The following is a 19,689-nucleotide window of genomic DNA, read 5'->3' as shown; positions in this document are numbered from 1 at the left end:
CAGTCTCGCTCACACTGCAGGCTCCAGTAGACTGAACTCAATGCAGCAGTAAAATTACTGAGGAAATACACAACCTTCTGCTGTTAGAGCTGAGTATTTCTGGAGATGATTGATTTATTGTTCCACATTAAAGTTTGCTCAGATGTGAAAGGATACTGGGGGAAAAATGAAAACCCTCAGAGCATGAGGCTACATCAAGACCTTTCAGTGATACTGTTTCAACCAACTTACTGTTGACAAGTCTGTGATTTTACGGTATTGAATGACTATGAAGATTGTCAACTAAATTTTGTCATATATATTCAGCGATGTGCACAGTATATAACATGGTTATAAACACGGTTATAAACATGGAGGATATCAAAGAATCTGTGATAAATAAATTGTAAAAATCATTCATTAAAATAATTTCAATTATTATTGTGTATAAAAATAATATTCTAAAGATCCTTGGGAAAAAATTATATACTATATATATATATATATATATATATATATATATATATGCCTCGGGGGTTTCCTCCGGGTACTCCGGTTTCCTCCCCCGGTCCAAAGACATGCATGGTAGGTTGATTGGCATCTCTGGAAAATTGTCCCTAGTGTGTGATTGCGTGAGTGAATGAGTGTGTGTGTGTGCCCTGCGATGGGTTGGCACTCCGTCCAGGGTGTATCCTGCATTGATGCCCAATGACGCCTGAGATAGAATTGGTGGGAAAGTTTTACAAAACTTCCAACCAAAAATGCAGCAATACATGCAAGGCAGAACTTGCGTTGTGAACTCTGCTGCAGGAAACATTTGCTCACAAAAAAGAGCAAGCTTGTCACGTGAACATGTTGATATGCCTATACCTTTCTTCATTTTAATTCAGCACTTATTTGAAAATCCAAAAAAGGCCAGTACAGAAAGGACACTGTTACATACTGCTTTTCATTAAACTGAACACTTGTTTTACAAATGAAGCTCTTAATACTGCTGCCAAGAGATGTATATATATATTATATATATTTTTTGTCTGTAATGCAGCTGATTCATTTGTGTAAAAATATTTTTTTTTTAAAGTAAAAGATAACAGAATATTTAAACAGTGCTTAAAAAGAGAATGACCTAGTTGGGTTTAGTTGGCTCAAAGTTCATTAAAACAACCATTTCAAAAGCTGAAGTGATTTTCTTTTTTTATATTATAGTTAGAATATGTAAAACTCAATGTTTTAACTAATTGAAAAAGCTGAATAATCGTTCAAAACTTACTGATTAGTCGTCAATGACATTGACAATAATCGATGATTAGTCGATTAATCGTTCTAATAATCGTTAGATTAGTCGATTATCAAAATAATCGTTTGTTGCAGCCCTAGTGTATGTGTGTATAGATATAGATGTAAATATAGATATATAATTTTATTTCTTTCCCTTTTTTATTTAACGTTTGGCTATGATTGGTACAGTAGCTCTGTAGAATGGCTCTACAAAGAGGAAAAAAACTCTTTCTCATATGTATTCCTGCCGCATAATCTCCACTTTCTCTGGATTATGTAGAAATATACAGTGGGAAGTGAATATCAGGTCTCCTAGTCTCCTGGCACACACAGCTGAACAAATTCGGCTCACGGGGATCGCCCTTCTGGTGTCATATTCGACGGGGGTGTGATCCGTTCCCCGTAATTACACCAACTATTATTGCATCTTGCACAAGAGGGAAGAGGGAGGGAGATCCACCAAGCTGTTCTTGGTGATTAATGTAGGTATGCAGTGAGAGGGCACAAGGGAACGTCTGGTGCATAATTATTGCAAAGTATCAAGCAGTGTGAATGCTCTATACCACCCGAATCTCTACCCTGCACCTCCTCATACACACACGCAGCCCAAACCACAAAAAATGATTAAACCCTAAAAAAATCATTCAACTTAGAAAAGGTCATATTGTGAATCCATCATTTAACACAGCTGCTGTGAGGAGCTACAGCAGAAGCAATGTAGTTTTGCGAAGGATGAAGTGTAGCTTGTGCGCCTGTAGAAAGAGCTTTGAATTTTACAAAACCATATAAAATGATGTAGTTTTTTGTAATATATAGTGACTCTTAAGGCAGAAAGTACCTGTGCTGCTCACTTTGATGTAACATAATGGTTGTTCAGAAACCTGTAGCACAGTCTTTTAATATTCACATCTTTTTCTTTAATGATTTCACCGTTCTGTTCTGCTTCTCTGGGTTCTTTGCATAAGAGCCTCTACTCCACAAGTGCCTGTCCCTTTTTTATTCTTTTTCATGTAAATTTCGTGACTATGTATGCAATTCATCCAGGAATAATAATTTTACTCATATGAGAGTATTGGATTCATTACAATCATCAAAACTTTCTATAAATATATAAACTCATGTTAAAATGTGAATTTTCTACATTCTTTAAGCCTTTTATCACTAGCACTCATTATTCTTGTTAGATATCTTCTTAATCCTAAGGTTGACACGTGAGTGATTTTTTTTCTACATTAAATATAGATATTTCCTCATTTGATGTCACTGGAGATCATTTAGAGCAATCCCAATAGTGTTTAATAGGAGAAGTAATATCTGTGATCTCCAACAAAATCACTAACAGTCAAAGATATGTGCTTGGTCTATTTATATTTATTTTTATTTCTTTTACTATCTAATCCAAATCCATGATAATGGTGTGTTATGGATGTGACAGGACACTTTGATTCTTTACCCCCAGTGCACATGGTACTCATTAATTCTGTGTAATTACATGGCATTAATTGATGCCATACATTCACTTAAAACAGCAGTCAGTGATGCATTACATGAACATAAAGTCTGGACAAAAAAAGAAACAAGGCCAAGATTTGACTTCATATGAATGTTATTTGTCTTTAGACTACAATTGGTGCTGTTGTATTTGGTTAAAAACAAATCCACTTTAAACGATTTGTTCATTCAACACAAATAATCACAGGTTGTAGTGTCTATGCTGGGGGATTATGGGTACTAATCAATTCAAACAACATTTATATCACTCACTCATCTTCTACCGCTTATCCGAACTACCTCGGGTCACGGGGAGCCTGTGCCTATCTCAGGCGTCATCGGGCATCAAGGCAGGATACACCCTGGACGGAGTGCCAACCCATCGCAGGGCACACACACACTCTCATTCACTCACACAATCACACACTACAGACAATCAACCTACCATGCATGTCTTTGGACCGGGGGAGGAAACCGGAGTACCCGGAGGAAACCCCCAAGGCACGGGGAGAACATGCAAACTCCACACACACACACAAGGCGGAGGCGGGAATCCAACCCCAACCGTGGAGGTGTGAGGCGAACATGCTAACAACTAAGCCACCGTGCCCCCTACATTTATATCATAATAAACTAAAATAATTGTTGAATTATTTAATTCTGGATCATTACTAGTTATCCGAAATGACTCTGAGTTTGATAAAAATACTAAAAATCCCCCTTTGTTGAAAAAGTGGCTCAACTATTACCTGATGACAGGACAACGCTGGTCAGAGTGAGATAGTAAAACATGAACTCAGGAGGAAGTAGGATAATATGGTGTAATCTAGCTAACAACCGTCCACAGCCAGCTAATTCTTTTCAATTTAGCATCATCTTACAGTATAAGTTAGCAAAAACAGTTCCACAGTTACACTGGAAGTCATGTCACATCCTGTGCGAACATCCTGAAATCGATGCTAGGTGACATGTCGCATTTCCCCCACCATTTAATGTTACTGAGAAGAGCTGTATTAATGTTTTGCTTAAAAGATGTTCTCTTGTATACATTCCAGTGATATGTTAAAATCTCACAATGTATGATATTTGTATAGTTTTAATCAGTTTCAGTGTGAATTTGTGTGGACTGTTCTTTTGATGATGGATAGATAGATAAGACAGATGGATGGGTAGACAGATAGAAAGATTAATAAACAGAGGGATATTACGTAACTTGCAAAACCAAATCTGCGCTTATGTGTAAAAACATTGTGATTTAACAGCAAAAATGTAACTTTATTTTTTTAGTAATTTATAAGATTTTTTTTCTAAGATTTTACTCCACAGACTAAATCTTATGGTTTTATATATAATATATTGTGGCTCAAGCTGAGCTATTACTACCTCTTATGTTACCCTGTCATTACAAGTCAATAGATAATATTTCTCCCCCTTGCTGTAATGTCTGTAATAGTAAGCTTTTTGAGCTTGTTTGACAGGTCCAGTGGTTTGTTTCCAAGGTTACACTTTTGGTTCCCAGTGGAAGGTCACTGTTTTTGAGCTAAACCCTGCTGGAGTAATGAGATCAAGGCTTTCTTCTCCACTGCGCCTGCAGTTCTTGACGCCCACCTGAGCGCAAGCTGTTCTGCTGCACACCAACTACATTTCAGTCAAATATGCTGTAACTGCAGCTCAGGGCCCGTATACTTCATTACCCAAGCCTTATGTGTAGTGTGATGTTTGAGTAATAAACTGGGTTAAGACGTACAAGCTGTATAGTTTTCAGGTCAGGGCTTTGAATGAGTCAATAAATAGCACTTTTCTACCTGATTTGCCCAGTAAATTACACGCGAGCCTGGATTGTGTCATTGTTTTCTCATTTCTCATCATATTGCACTCAAACACCTCTGCCTTGATTGGACAAACGTATTAAAGAATTGCTCTGATGAATGTCTCTGGCTAAAATGAAGTGATCAGGAGTACTGTAGTTATTGTCTTCCGCTTCTGAAGTCTTCTTGTTGTGGAAGATAGAGGAACCAACTGTATAGTTTTACAGCCAAGCTTATCATGGTATGGTGCAAGAACGTATGATAGGATAATTGAACACAGTTTATCATACAGTTTGTATTAAAGATTTAAGTTTCAAAATGTAATTATGAAGTACACAGTTTTTGTGAGAACTCCACAAGCATCCTAAAACTTAAATCACACAATCCCCCCCACAATTCGCCATAGTTACCCCTCCTCACCAACAAAGGGAGACATCATCCAAATACTGAAAGATCTCCGGTTCAAGGGTCACTCATGCTATCATCCACATAAAGTATTGTCTCTCTGTAGCATACCAAGCCTATCATTGTGTTTCACTGTGTATTATAACCCACAAGTTTCCTTGCCTTGCACTTCTGTTTGCCCTGCTGATTGTTCTACTGTTTTTCTGAACTTTGCATGTGTGCTTATGGCCATTCTTTGGATTACGTTTCTGGATTTATCTGCCTTCTCTCTATTAAACGCCACGTATCGATCCCACACCTTCTGCATCTGAACTTTTGTCTGAGTTATATACAGTATACAACCTGCGGTGAAATGAAAACCTGACCTACTCCTCCAAGACTATGTATTAATAAACTACATTTAACAACTAAGTTAAAAAAGAATGAACAGAAATGAGAAGAAATAAGAAGACTACTGGTGTACTGCAGTTTTCTCTCATGTCCCAAAAACATGTCAAATTGTTTTTGTGTGTGTGTGTGTGTGCATGCGTGCATGTGTGTGTGTGTGTGTGCAAGGCACCTTTTGATAGAGTGTCATCCCATTCAGGATGTATTTTCTGTCTCGCTCACTGTGTTCCTGGGATCATATCTAGATCCATAGCAGCCAAGTAAAATTATTGGCACCCTTGCTGTTATTTGAGCCACTTCCATGAATATTATGTGAATTCATGTGAGGAAGACACATGATGCATAATACGCATGCATTTTAGCATAAGGCATTTTATATTTATTTATTTTTCATGTTTTTTTTTTCACTCGTGCGTTTTTTTTTTTTGGTTTGTTTTGTTTTTTTGGCTAAGAGCTGACAATCAACAATGAAGATCAACAATGGTATGATAAATTCCAGATTCATATTAGTTACCATACTAAGTAGGACCAGAAATTTGGTGGAAAAGAGCTGTAGCACAGCAGAGCACATTGTGTGGATTTGTGAATGCTCAATTACTGTCACTGCTACTGCTCACAGTTTTCGCTCCTTCCTGTAGCTCAGAGTCAGTGACATTTCACCCGAATGCAGTGGAGCCAAAACAATCGCAGGTCCGGCTCTCAGATAAAACCTCCGCGATCGCATGAGTGAGAATCTTTCATACAGTTCACTGAGAATGTTGTTTCTATTTTAAAGAGCTGCACGTTATGTTAACGGTTCTGTTGTGGTACGTGCTAGTGAACACAATTAACGGTTAGCTTGTGGAAGATGGGTTTAGGAAACACTTGCCAAAGCTAGAATATGAGTCCAGCTGAGTTGTGCCGAGGTTTCATCACTTATGCTGGCTGGTTTTTATCAAGTTTTCAGTATTTTCTTTTCTTTCAGGGAAACCTGAGTTTGCTTGCTTAGGCTAGGATTTCTTAACAGCTATTAGTTGTGGCATTCAAGGCAGCTGAGGATGATTTTAAATATATATGTAGTGACTAGTTGCACAGTAGCGTTTTCCGCTTTTACTGCAAACGTCCTTTGAATTCTCTTCAAACTGACACACTGGCAAGATCATAGTGTGCAGATTTTAGTTTAATATAAGTATTTTTATACATCTATTGGAAACAAATTTGATATTTTGGGACCATTTCTCCGGTCACAAAAGGGCATGACTTCTTCTACAGTTTTTTTTTTGTTTGTTTGTTTGTTTTTATAATTAAGCTGATGCTAATACAAGTCACATGTGTTTTTGTATGAGGTAAGGATAAAATTCTGTGCACATGTAAGTGAATATAAAGAACAGTGCTCTCTAGATTCTCCCTAAGACTACGGATTGTTTACATGTTCTTCCAGGCACACAGAAAATTTCTCTTTTTTTTCTACAGATCATTGACTTCCCAAAGAGATCATTTCAATTTACTGTCCTTGCTCAATAAAGTTGATTACAAACCACAAGCTTCAGGGCATTTTTGTCTGACCAAGTATATCACCCCCTGCAGGTGATCTGGTGTCTCGTGCCATGCACCACCTACAGCCTCTGCACATCAAGAGCTCGAGCAACGGCACACCGGTGCACCAGAACAGCGGAGGTCCTATACACTGGGAACCGGAGGCTCTGTACACCCTCTGCTACTTCATGCACTGTCCACAGATAGAGTGGGAGAACCCCAACGTGGAGCCCTCCAAGATCACCCTGCACACAGAAAGGTGGGAGCAACTACACAGCCGAGAATCTTTAAAAAATTCAATATATATCTGTTTATATACTAAATATAAAGTAAAAGACTTTCTAACTATGTCCCACATAGCGGAAGAAAGTCTATACTGGACAAACATGGTAAATAAATCATGAAAGGTACACAGATCACATTGCCCAATGCATCCTGATTCAATTTAAAGGCAGAAAATCTGAGGCAGAGAGAGACAGATCATTAAGGTTTCTTAATTGCTATGTTATACAGTGAATGAGCTTCAGGCCTGCTGGTAAGCAGCTAATGGACATGGGAATGCTAATGGGATGTTTGTCAAGGTGCTCACTGATCACAAAGTGCTTTGCACCCGTCTGGACATTTCTGGATTGATGAGTAACCCTGATTTAAAAAAAATTCTCCACAAGGGATTCATTTGTGCTCTGAGAGTTAAAGAACAGGAATGAGTTACTAGGTTCTCCAGAGAACAGATTCTCCTGTTCTCCTCAGGGCTCATTTCAGCTGCAGATAACTGCAGTACAGAGAGAGCAAAAGGAAGGACAGAAACAGGAGGAAAGTAAGAGGTAAAGAGGAAGCGCGTCTCAGAAAGGAAAAAAGGAGAGCGAATAGTGAAGGGATGAAGATGGCTGGTGAGCTAGTGATCAATAAGAAGAGGTCAAATTGATAGAGCTGGTGCATTCAGAAAGGGACTGAGTAGGAAACAAAAGAAGGAAGGCATGCTGAGAAACAGATATTCTGTGGTGTAAAGAATGAAACATAACAGTCTTCATGATTAGCAAACATGGTTTATGTCGAACTGGTTTATGATGAATAGTGAAATAGTAGTAATAGTTTAATAATAGTTTTTTTGTAACAGCGTAGGTGCTGAATCTGATACTCATCATTGGGTTGTTGAATCCTTCCAGTGATGACCAAGATTCTCTGCTCTCTTTCAGGGAATCATTAGAGGTGTAAGAGTCATTAGTCCTTTTAGTTAAGACTAATATTTGTTTATTGTGTTCAGCAAGTCATCAAATCATTCATGAATCATTTTTGCTAACCAAGATTGACTTTTTAGTGAATCAATATGAGTCAGTAGTGAATCGTTTTGTTAATTTCTGAGAATCTCTCCAATCTTCCAGTAAATCAGTATTAGAGTCAGTAGTGAATCATTTTGTTAATTTCTGAGAATCTCTTCTCTCTTTCAGAGGCAGTGTTTAAGTTAATTGTGCATCATTTTGTTCATGACTCTTGTTTAAATTCTTTCCACTCTTTCAGTGAGTCAGTGTTTGAGTCAAATGTATATTTTGTTCATTTCTTAGAAAATCTCTTCTTCAGAGTCAGTGTTTGATTCAATTGTGAATTAGACTGAGATTCTCTCCTTTTCTTTCAACATGTCAGTGTTTGCGTCAATTGTAAATCCTTTTGTTAATAAATAAGAGTCACACTTCTCTTACAGCAAACCAGTATTCCAGTCATTAGTGAATCTTTTTGTTTATGTCTGAGGTTCTGTCCGCTCTTTGAGCGAGTCAGTGTTGCGTCAATAATGAGTCCTTGTGCTCATGACTGTGATTTGCTCATCTCTTTCAGGGAATCATTTTATGAGTTATTAGTGACTCCTTTCACTCCTTTCTTTCAGGGAGTTATTGTTTGAGTATTGAGTGACTCCTTTTGGTCACTTGATTATATAAAACTTTTGAAATGGATAACTTTTATTTTGCTTCTAATCTTCATCTCTCTACACTTACGTTCACTCCATTAAAAATGCCTGACCTTTAGAGTTTAGTTTCTTTCACTGAGTGAAAGAGATTGGTAAAAGTTTCTGAAAGGATTTTTCATTAGTGTTTGATTGATTTTGTTTCCCAAAAGTTTTGGAATTGAAACTTGAAGCTTTTCATGCTTATATCCTCAAAACGCTTTGAATCCATCAGACCTTGGGAATCTAAAAGTCTTCATTTTGATATGCAACAAACCACACTGTACTCATGATGTGTGTTTTTCCTACATTCAACGATTTTTGCCTAGAAAAAGTAGTCCTAACTGTCCTCAGTATCCGATTTGTAAATGCTTACTGGATGATTGAACATAATGTAATTATTTTTGTAAAATATGTTTCATGGTTGTTACTTTAAGTCTTTTATGGTCTTTTGTAGGTATATAGATTTGAATTTGCCTTTTCTGAAACTTGGCAAGGGGGCACGGTGGCTTAGTGGTTAGCACGTTCGCTTCACACCTCCAGGGTTGGGGGTTCGATTCCCGCCTCCGCCTTGTGTGTGTGGAGTTTGCATGTTCTCCCCGTGCCTCGGGGGTTTCCTCCGGGTACTCCGGTTTCCTCCCCCGGTCCAAAGACATGCATGGTAGGTTGATTGGCATCTCTGGAAAAATTGTCCGTAGTGTGTGAATGAGAGTGTGTGTGTGCCCTGCGATGGGTTGGCACTCCATCCAGGGTGTATCCTGCCTTGATGCCCGATGACGCCTGAGATAGACACAGGCTCCCCGTGACCCGAGGTAGTTCGGATAAGCGGTAGGAAATGAGTGAGTGAGTGAGTGAGTGAAACTTGGCATTGTCGATGTATTGCAATTCCATTTAAAGGCCTAGTGCATTTCTCTTAAAGCTGCCAATGTGTCTCAGCAGGTGGGACATCTTTAATCCTTCTGTTCTTCAACTGTAGGTATATGTAACTTTAAATGTATTTGCTCTTAGTCCTTGAATTCTATATATCTACCACCTCATGTGTGTGTTTAGAAAGAAAGATGTCTTTATTTGTCACATATACATTACAGCATAGTGAAATGATTTTCTTCATATGTCAGGGCCAGCCATGATACTGTACCCCTGGAGCAAAGAGGCCTTGCGCAAAGTAGCAGCTTGGCAGCACTGGGGTTTTAACACAGACCAACAACCCAACCGTTAACCATTTGAGCCACTACTACCCTTGGCTTATACACTTATGCATATTCATATTTATATCTGTTGTGCCATTTGTTAACAAAAAATATGAGCAGTATTTTGATGTAGAGATAATTGCAATAATGCTGTGTTATGTAAGTTAGTGGTGTGCATCGGGGCTAAAAGAAAACAGCAAACCAAGTCCAGTCAGTTGTGTAGCTTGTGGTACAAAAAATGCATTTCCAGTTCTCTGTCTAACCAAATACTGCCCCAAACATTTATTCAAAACAACTGTAGCTAGTTTAAAGTGTGACAAGAAAGCATTTAAAGTCACACTTTAAACACTTTAATGCTTTGCATTAGCTAGATAGCTAGATAGTAAGGTAAGCTAGCATATTGGTGCATAGCTGTAGCTCATGTAAAACTGAAAGCTTTACAGTATCTTCAGAGATATTCGAATGATGTGGTCTATTATGAATTGGATGTTTGCTGTACTTTATTGAATTGCCTATTTTGCATTGTTTAAAAAAAGGCTAAAATTTCTTTCCAAAGCATTAGTAGCATATAGCTGTTGATAAGTGCTTTATATGTGGAGAAGACTCTACAAATATACACTTGGGTTATCATCAGTTCAGACTATGTTTCATTTAACATATATTTAATGAACACAAACACTAAATTTGCTGAAACTGCTATTTTCCTTAGAAAAGGAAACTCCCTTCCTCTTAGTTCTGTTCTTGGGCATGTTCTAAAACAGATTCAGTGGAGAAATATGCATGTGGAATCTACACTGTGGTCCGTGTGCATGCATTGTGTTTAAGGGTGGAGAAGGGTGTGAGTAGACATGTGTGAGAAGGGCTGGAAGAAGGCTGGAAGGCTTGTGGTTTGTTTTGGCGAAGCTTCCTGGCAGGCTCTCTGGAGGTGGGAAGGTGTCTGGGGGAAAAGGCTGTCGAAATGTAGCTGTAAAAAACAGGTCAGGGAAAACACAGTGGAATGATAAAGAGAGACATTTGTGTGGTGACATTTTATACTTTTGAAAATAATATTTGAAATATTTCATTGTTCTTGCTGGGATATCTGAGTTATATTGCAGTGCTGTGAGCTCTGATGTTTCCATTATAGCTGAATCTAACAGAGGGATTTATATAGCACAAATACTTTTTTTTGGTCCTGCTTATAGCTTGCGTTTAACTGCTAGTAGGCATGTGCAGAATGTGAAACCCAAACCATCAACATTTTCACAGTGTTTTCTGTGCAACGTGTGGGCGATTAGATACTGCAAAGCTGTTGTTCTGAGGTAATGAACAAATAACACGGGCCATTTTAGAGTACACTGTGGTGCGTATGCTTGTTTGACCTTTTTGTTTGAGCTGCAATCATCAGGATAAAACTCTGTCGCTTCTTTGAGACTCCTAACACTTTGATACACAAGTAATAAAACAGCCATTTATAAGAAACTCATCAATGATGGCATGGTGCGAAGTTGATTATTCTTCAATAAAAGCACTTTAGATTTTCTTCTGTAAAAGAAATTAGCTGATGATTGCATTTTAAATATTTATTATAGAACGGCACATTGTACTTTTTAACCATTTCTGGTTACATTTAATGTCGGCTGTGTAAGAAGTCAGTTCCTGTTATTACTTAAGGTGCAGCGGCTTTAAAATGTTCATTTCCTCACCAACGTAAGAAGCAGAAGAAGATCAAAAAAGGAAAGTTTGTAATGTTAAAAGAAAGTACAAAGCTCTCTGTCTATATATGTGTATATATATATATATATATATATATATATATATATATATATATATATATATATATATACACACACATTATCCTGTTTGCTATCCCTCAGCCTGTCTTTGACTTAGAACATGCCTAATATTTTGGATTGTTTGCTGAATTCTAATGGTGAGTCATGTCACACATGAACGATTGGGAAACTGGATTGGAGTGGATTTTTTTGTGGTTGTGTCAGTAAGAAAACACAGAGGAATCAATAGATACAGTGTCTGTAGTTGACGATAAATTTATTACAATTGAATTTTCACTTGTCTCAGAAGCTAGTTCAGTTATTTTCAGTCATTATGTATTCGTTATATGCAGCTATTGCAGCTGGGTTATTGAAATATGAGCAAGTTAGGTTAATATTTAAGTACCTATAGGAGAAAAATGATTTAATTATGATATATATAATGATAAAGTTAACAGTGGCTTCATAAATTAATAAAAACATAAAACAAAATACACCTAAACATTCTTTGTTCTTCAGTTAATAAAAAAATCCTTGCTTTATTTAGTTTTTAGTAAATTAAGAGAACGTTTCCCTCCATTTTTTTTTTTTTCCTAAGGCGCCTTGAACACACCTTATCTCATAGTTACGACTGGTTAATATGAGCTTTTCAGGCAGTAAGACTCTCCTTTGTGACAAGATTTTCTTGTGGTAGAATGCTCAGTATACATCTCACTGAAAATCTCCATTTATTAATGGAGCATACGCAGAACATCTGCCACACAAGTCCATGCATAAGATGCTACTATAGAAATAATAAAGCCTTAGAACAAGTGCAGTGATATAAATGAAAAAAAAAAAAAATCTTCAATACCATCCAACCAATCAGACTGGAGAATAAAAAATGGTAAAAATAAATAAATAGATCTTTAATTGATTACGCAAGGAATTATTCAGCAAGCAAGTTTGACATTTATTAAAGTCCTGAGATGTTTGAGCTTTATGTTTGGAAATCAGATATGTTCCTGTGTAAACTTTTCATCAGAGCTATGAACCTCCATAAGGTTAGATCAGAAAACATACTATATTTCTCAAATTGAAATAGAGTAACTAAAAAATATATGTACTTTGTTTTGCTTTTCTGCAGACGTGGCAAATTTTGGCGTGAGTATCAGTAATAAAAAAAATAATAACACATATATATATATTCAGTTTCCTCTTGGTGACTGAAAACCTCTGACACCAAAAAAATAAAAATCACATTCACTACATTTCATTCTCAGATTGTGAGCTGCACTGATCTGAGGCCTGTAATTAGTAGCACATGAAAGAAATCTTTGCTGTTTTTCTTGCATGTGACCTGTCAGGACATAATGCCTACATCATGAGAATATCACAGACATGGACACAAGTGTAGGTAAATGTTTTTTAAGCATGTTATTAAAGCACACTTGCTTTCCGGTCTGCAAACAGAATGGAAATGGACTTATGGGACTTTTTCAGTATAAACATATGAATGAATCAGCTGCAAGACTGATATAAAATTAATACCTTTAAAATTTAGATGCTTATGAACAAGCACTTGGGTCAATTGAGAGCAAAAATAGTCTGATATCAACATTTACGTTGAAGATAGAATAGGACTAGAAGTCAAACCCAGGAAGCTCTAGAATGAAAAGAAGGCTTGGCAATGTCAGATACGTAGGTAAACTGTACAAATACTTCACAGAAATCATTTTAAACTTAGATGGAAATTGGAGAACATATCTGAAGTAGACTTGACACCCTGCTTTAATAATTACTCCTTTTAAATAGAAAAATGTTGTATTATCTCTCTGCCGTTTGCTAAACTGTAGTTTGTTCATTTTTTCTCAGTATACTAAGAACAGATAAGATGATCATCTCTCTCTGGCTGTTCGTTCTCTTCCAGACCGTTCATCGTGCTGCCTCCACTAATGGAGTGGATCCGGGTGGCTGTAGCACACACCGAGCACCGGCTCAGCGTATCTGTAGACAGCGATGACGTGAGACAGGCCGCCAGACTGCTCCTGCCTGGAGTGGACTGTGAGCCGCGGCAGCTAAAGTAAGACACTGCTCTGCACCACAAATGTATTTGTATGGTTTAACATACAAATCTAACAACTGGATTATTAGATGTGATGAACAGCAGATGTGGCATTGACACTGTGGTTAGCTGGTGGTGAAGCGTGAGGATGCTTTAATGTTCAGAATCAGGAAGTTTTGTGTGTAAGCTGAAACATATTTGAGTTCTTGCTGCTGTTGTTGATGTTGTTGTTGTTGTTGTTGTTGTTGCCCTTCAACTGCTCCCTTTTCAGGGGTTCCACAGAGATCCACATATTGTAATTTGGCACAGGTTTTACGCCAGATGCCCTTGCTTATGCAACCCTCCCATTTTATCTGGGCTTAAGACCGGCACTGAGAGTTAACCCCTCTGATTCTCTGCCCAGGAATCCAATTCAGGCCACAGCAGACATATAAGAGTGTACAATAAAAATCGAAACCTCTAAACACAGAGAGTTTAAATGCATTTTTTAATATTCTGGATAAAATAAAGCAGGTGTTTTCTTGAGAATTTCTACTCAGATTTGATTCGAAGCTCAGTGTTGGAACCAGTTCTAGCCTTGGCTAAGGTTACCATGCCCTGATTCTATTATGGCTAAGGTTACCATGCCCTGATTCTATTATGGCTAAGGTTACCATGCCCTGATTCTAAAAGAGTTCTTATTTCAGACAAAAGGGAACATTGCATAACGTATAAAATATAAAAGGCTATGGGTTTTGTGATTACTCTTTAAATTGATCTAAAAAGATTACTTTATACCAACACATCAACTTTTTCTTCTCTTTTTTTACCACACAGATTCTGCACCGTTATTAAGTTAAACCTCAACAATGCTGGCATGATAAATAATTTTGAATTATTCACACAGTCAGTGTTCACAGTGAAAGCTCTTCCCGCAGGCAAATTTAATAAAGGAATAAAAGAATGAATGTAAGCATGGAATTCAAATGTCACAAACACGAAGAATTGGTAGACGTACAGTAGTTGAGTTTATCTTTCAGAATTGTCCTAAATACAATTTTCTTAGCTGTAATATCCTGAGAGTTAAAATTACAAGCAGGAAATATGACTTGCTACTACTTTTATCCTTTCATCATTTGGATAATATGTTTGGATAATGATAGATTCTTATTTGTTGTTTTGTATATTGTAATGGTGACTGATTAGACTGTAAGAGAAATTATTCAGTAACTTCTATGTACAAGGCAATGCTGGCAGGTTCTGTGGGGTTTAGAGTTTTAATCACTTCTAATTCATTACTGCCAGCTTTATACCAACGAGGAGACAACCAGACGTAGGTAAAGCAATCAGGGAATTAATCAAAAACAAGCTGAGGGTAGAGACCTAAAACAGAAGCCAAAGCTAAGCAAAAACACATAGTATAGAAGCGACGGGACTCGTGATACAGACTGAAGTGAGATTTTGAGTTTGAAATTAGTCCTCCAAGGATTGTGTTTATTTTTGTCTGTTTCTGAGACCTTGGTTTATCAATCAATAAAAACGACTCCATTTCAAATAGATATGGTCTGTATTTTCTTTTATCCTTTCAGATCAAGTTTTGTTTAAAAGCTTTTAATGAGCTTGTAAATGTACGGAAGCGTATTGCATTCACTTGAGTAAAAAAAATCTACTCTGTTTTTCTGAATTAACGACTTAATTATCTCAGAATTATGAGATAATTTTCCAGGAAAAAATTTTTTTTGCTCTGTTTTTCTGAATTAACGACATTATCTCAAAATGAGATAATTTTTCAGGAAAAAAATTTTTTTGCTCTGTTTTTCTGAATTAACGACTTAATTATCTCAAAATTATGAGATAATTTTTCATGAATAAAAAGTTTAACGACTTAACGTGGATTGCATGGAAGTAAACATGTCCCACCTTTCAAGTTTAATCAGTTGAACCGATATGGTATGCTTCACGGATATAAGATGCATTCAGGCTGGCTATGTGGTGACACAAGAGACAATCAGGCAATTGTTGAAAATACTGGATCCCCATGGAGTGCAACTGAGGCGCCGGAATCGTCTTCGGCGACGTTTGTGTCATAATCCAGGCCCGAACTTTTTATGGCATGTTGATTCATATGATAAACTCAAACCATATGGGATCTGCATCAGTGGTGCAATCGACGGGTTTTCATGAATGGTGATACGGCTACCGTGAAGCATACCATATCGGTTCAACTGATCCTAGAGAAACGCAGCAACGTCAAGCAGATCACAATGTTCTTTGTGGCGCAAAGTCTTGAGGTGTCTGCGCAAAGTTGATGCACTAATAACAATACCATTTATATTACTTAAAGACAGAAGTAACTCCCAATGTCTCAAACCCAAAGTAAAATAAAACCGGATTAAACTTGAAAGGCGGGACATGTTTACTTCCATGCAATCCACATTAAGTCGTTAATTCATAAAAACAGAGCAAAAAACCTTTTATTCATGAAAAATTATCTCATAATTTTGAGATAATTAAGTTGTTAATTCAGAAAAACAGAGCAAAAAAAATTTTTTCCTGAAAAATTATCTCATAATTCTGAGATAATTAAGTCATTAATTCAGAAAAACAGAGTAGATTTTTTTTTTTACTCAAGTAAATGCAATACGCTTCCGTATAAATGTACAAAACCTTCACAAAATTCTGGTTTAGAATATATCATACAAGTGGATTTGCATTCCTGTTTTTCCCCCCTGTTTAGTTACCGTGAAAAGATGCAATTTAAAGTAAATCGCTGTGTTAAATTATTCCTAAATTGACCTTTAAGTGGTTAATTAGACAAAAAGGTTTTCAAGATGAAGTTTGTTAGAATATAGGCTTGGTTAAACACTAACTGGACCATTTTTATTGAAAGGTGAAATTTATCTCTTTGAAAGTACAGAAAAATTGTGTTTCTGCATAAAATATACTGGTAGGTGGAATGTCAGTGCTGAATTCTCTTGAATTTCCTCCAGGATCAATAAAGCATCCATCCATCCATCCATTTATCTATCTATCTATCTATCTATCTATCTATCTATCTATCTATCTATCTATCTATCTATCTATCTATCTATCTATCTATCCATCCATCCATCCATCTATCTGCTTATCCATCCATGCATCTATCTATCTATCTATCTATCTATCTATCTATCTATCTATCTATCTATCTATCTATCTGTCTGTCTGTCTGTCTGTCTGTCTGCCTAACCATTCATCCATCCATCCATCATAATCGGGTGAGAATGAGTATATGAATGTGTTCATCCTCCAAATGGTGCCGTCTCAAGCCCCATGTTCCTGGGACACGCTCTGGACCCTGACTGAAGTTGACTGAATAAGAAGCAGCCTCCTTAGTATGAGATTTTCTGACATGGTGCTGTGTAAATGTCTGATACAGATTTCACTTATAAATGTTTGACAAATGTTCTAAACCTACCAAATAAACAAAGCTTTGCTTTAGGGCTGTTCTTAGCCTGGCAGTAGTTTGTTGAAATAAAACTTGACTTGAAATCAGTATGTGCCAAGCTTCCTGTTCAGCTCACAATGGTTTTGATGTTGGGGTTATTAGAGTGCATACAGTCCATTAACTACACAGCAGTGAAACATAAATGCTGCTGTATGTTCTGGTAAGCAACCCTATAGACAAGAGGAAACAAACAGACTTTACATATCGGTGTTCATATCTAACTGCAGTTGGAAGTACATTTATACCCATATTCATTCCACAATTAAGTCCATGTTTAATGTATAAAATATGTCTTAGTGCATTCATTATAGAATATACTGTAGGAAGACCATTCATTTATCTTTATTTCATTTATTCATTTATCTTCCTTCTGTAACTGTACTGTTCATGACCAATGCCTTATTTCAGTAAGGAATAAGTTCTAAGATTTTCTATTCTATTCTATAATTCTGTATTTTTATTATATTCGCTTCTACACAATGTCACCAGAAAACATTATCTTTTGTGCCTTCAGAAATTATTTAATTCTACAGTATAATTCTAACTATAAATAATACTATTCTAACCTATTCTGTCTTCAGAAAGTATTCTATTTTTTTCTGCACTATTCAGCTTCTGTAGGAAATAATCTATTCCATTCTATTAATATAATTTCAAATTTTTTGTTATATTGTCTTCTAATTCAGAGTCACCAGAAAGTATTCTATTTTATTTTGTATTCAGAAAGCATTCTTTTATTCAAATAGGCATTCTATTATACTCAATGTCACCAGAAACTATTCTGATGTATTCTGCCTTCAGAAAGCAATCTGTTTTTATATTCTATAATATTCTGTCTCTGTATGACATATTCTATTCTGTAAATATAATTCTATACTTTTATTATATTATCTTCTACTCAGTGTCACTTCAGTGTCACTAGAAACTCTTCTATTCTATTTTGTCTTCATAAAGTATTCTATTCTTTTGTGTACAGAAAATATTATTTTGCTTTATTCTGCTCACTGTCACCAGAAACTATTCTGTTCTGTCTTCAGAAGGTATTCAATTCTATTCTATTTGGTGTATAACAAAATAGAATTGACAATACTAGATAGCGAATTTTACGCTAGCTAAAATATGACCAGTAAAAACATCCATTTAAAACAAAAGCAATTTCTGCTGCAATTCACCAAAGAAATGTCCATCTGTTCCTCAAAGTTAAAAGTCTTCATGGGCAGAGAGTAAAGTTTGTTTTTGGTTCTTTTCCAACTGCTTTCCCACTTTCTATACTAACAGCACAGCACATTTCTCTCAAGACAGCACTCAGAACAAATGCTAGGATGATTTCAATTGATTTAGCTCTACGTTTCATTAAATTAAATAATGAATCAGCACATTTCTGCTCAGTTTTAAAAAAAAAGATGCCTACTTGTATTGACATACAAAAAACATCTGTTTCTTGATCTCGTTAGCATTTAGCTAGCTGATTTGCGAGAGCTAGTGTTTCTTGCAAACTCAGCTGTCCTACTGGTGCAACAGCAACTGTTGACAAACTACGTCTTAACTTACCACTGAAGCATCTTGCCATCCTTACAGCTGAATATATTGTACCTCTTATTCTCAACAACAGCAGCTGTATTTCAAAAATGTATTACTATTAATGAACATTGGGTGTCTGCTTATGAATATTAACAACTAGCAGGCAGTCCAACGGACTTCAAATAGAAGAGTAGAAGAGATACTCTGCAACAACTCATTAAATATGCATGAATATGATTTTCAGAGTAAAAAGCACTAAAGAAATTGTGACAAAAATAGGATTTTAGATGTGGGCAAGATTTACTACATCCATAAGATACTAGCAGGGTTCAAGTGAACCACCAGCCAGGTTTCTTGTTTGTCAGCTAGATATCTGATATACTGAAGCCTTTAAATGAAAATTAACAATAGAAATGAACACCAGAAAATGAACATTATAATCTTCTTACATCTTATAAACATCTTGTCTCTGTAAACTGTGGATCTACTGTAGTTAGCAGGTTTGCTGTAGCTAGCTATCTAAAATCTGCCCTTTCAGTCTATTTATCATCAGCACCTTGGATTAAAATTAACTCTCATTGCTGAACAAAGAATCAATCAAATTGCCTATTTGATTATTTATAAGAACTATACCTACTGTTCAAGAGCATTTCAATTTAGCTATCATGCTACACGTAGCTAGCTAACTACATGTTTTTCTACCTAGAGAGCAAAATACTATAGTTACCATAACAAATGGCATTGCAGGTTAATAAACCAACAGCAGAAATTTAGGTTACTTTAAAGTTGAACCATTTTTAATGTATTATGTTGTAATTGAAATATTGAAATATATATTTGAAGTTTATATATAAATGACAGAGCTATTGGTGTAGCATGTAGTTGCTGGTTTTTCAGTGTGATGTAGTAATATTC

General features: G+C 36.3%; 1 protein-coding gene across 3 annotated transcripts in view; it reads left to right on the top strand.

Annotated features, from left to right (window-relative positions):
- btbd11a (BTB (POZ) domain containing 11a) overlaps nucleotides 1–19,689 on the top strand; it is a 194,326-nt gene that overhangs the window by 143,465 nt on the left and 31,172 nt on the right. For all 3 annotated transcript variants that reach the window (XM_060889542.1, XM_060889541.1, XM_060889543.1), the window contains exons 3-4: nucleotides 6,915–7,122; nucleotides 13,653–13,805. In XM_060889542.1, coding sequence (XP_060745525.1) covers nucleotides 6,915–7,122; nucleotides 13,653–13,805 — 361 coding nt within the window. The remainder of the gene's footprint in view (nucleotides 1–6,914; nucleotides 7,123–13,652; nucleotides 13,806–19,689) is intronic.

The sequence above is a fragment of the Tachysurus vachellii genome, chromosome 16 (genome assembly GCF_030014155.1).
Source record: "Tachysurus vachellii isolate PV-2020 chromosome 16, HZAU_Pvac_v1, whole genome shotgun sequence".
Taxonomy (NCBI): domain Eukaryota; kingdom Metazoa; phylum Chordata; class Actinopteri; order Siluriformes; family Bagridae; genus Tachysurus; species Tachysurus vachellii.
Note: the sequence above shows the minus strand (reverse complement) of the source record. Positions and strands in the feature narration are given on the sequence as shown.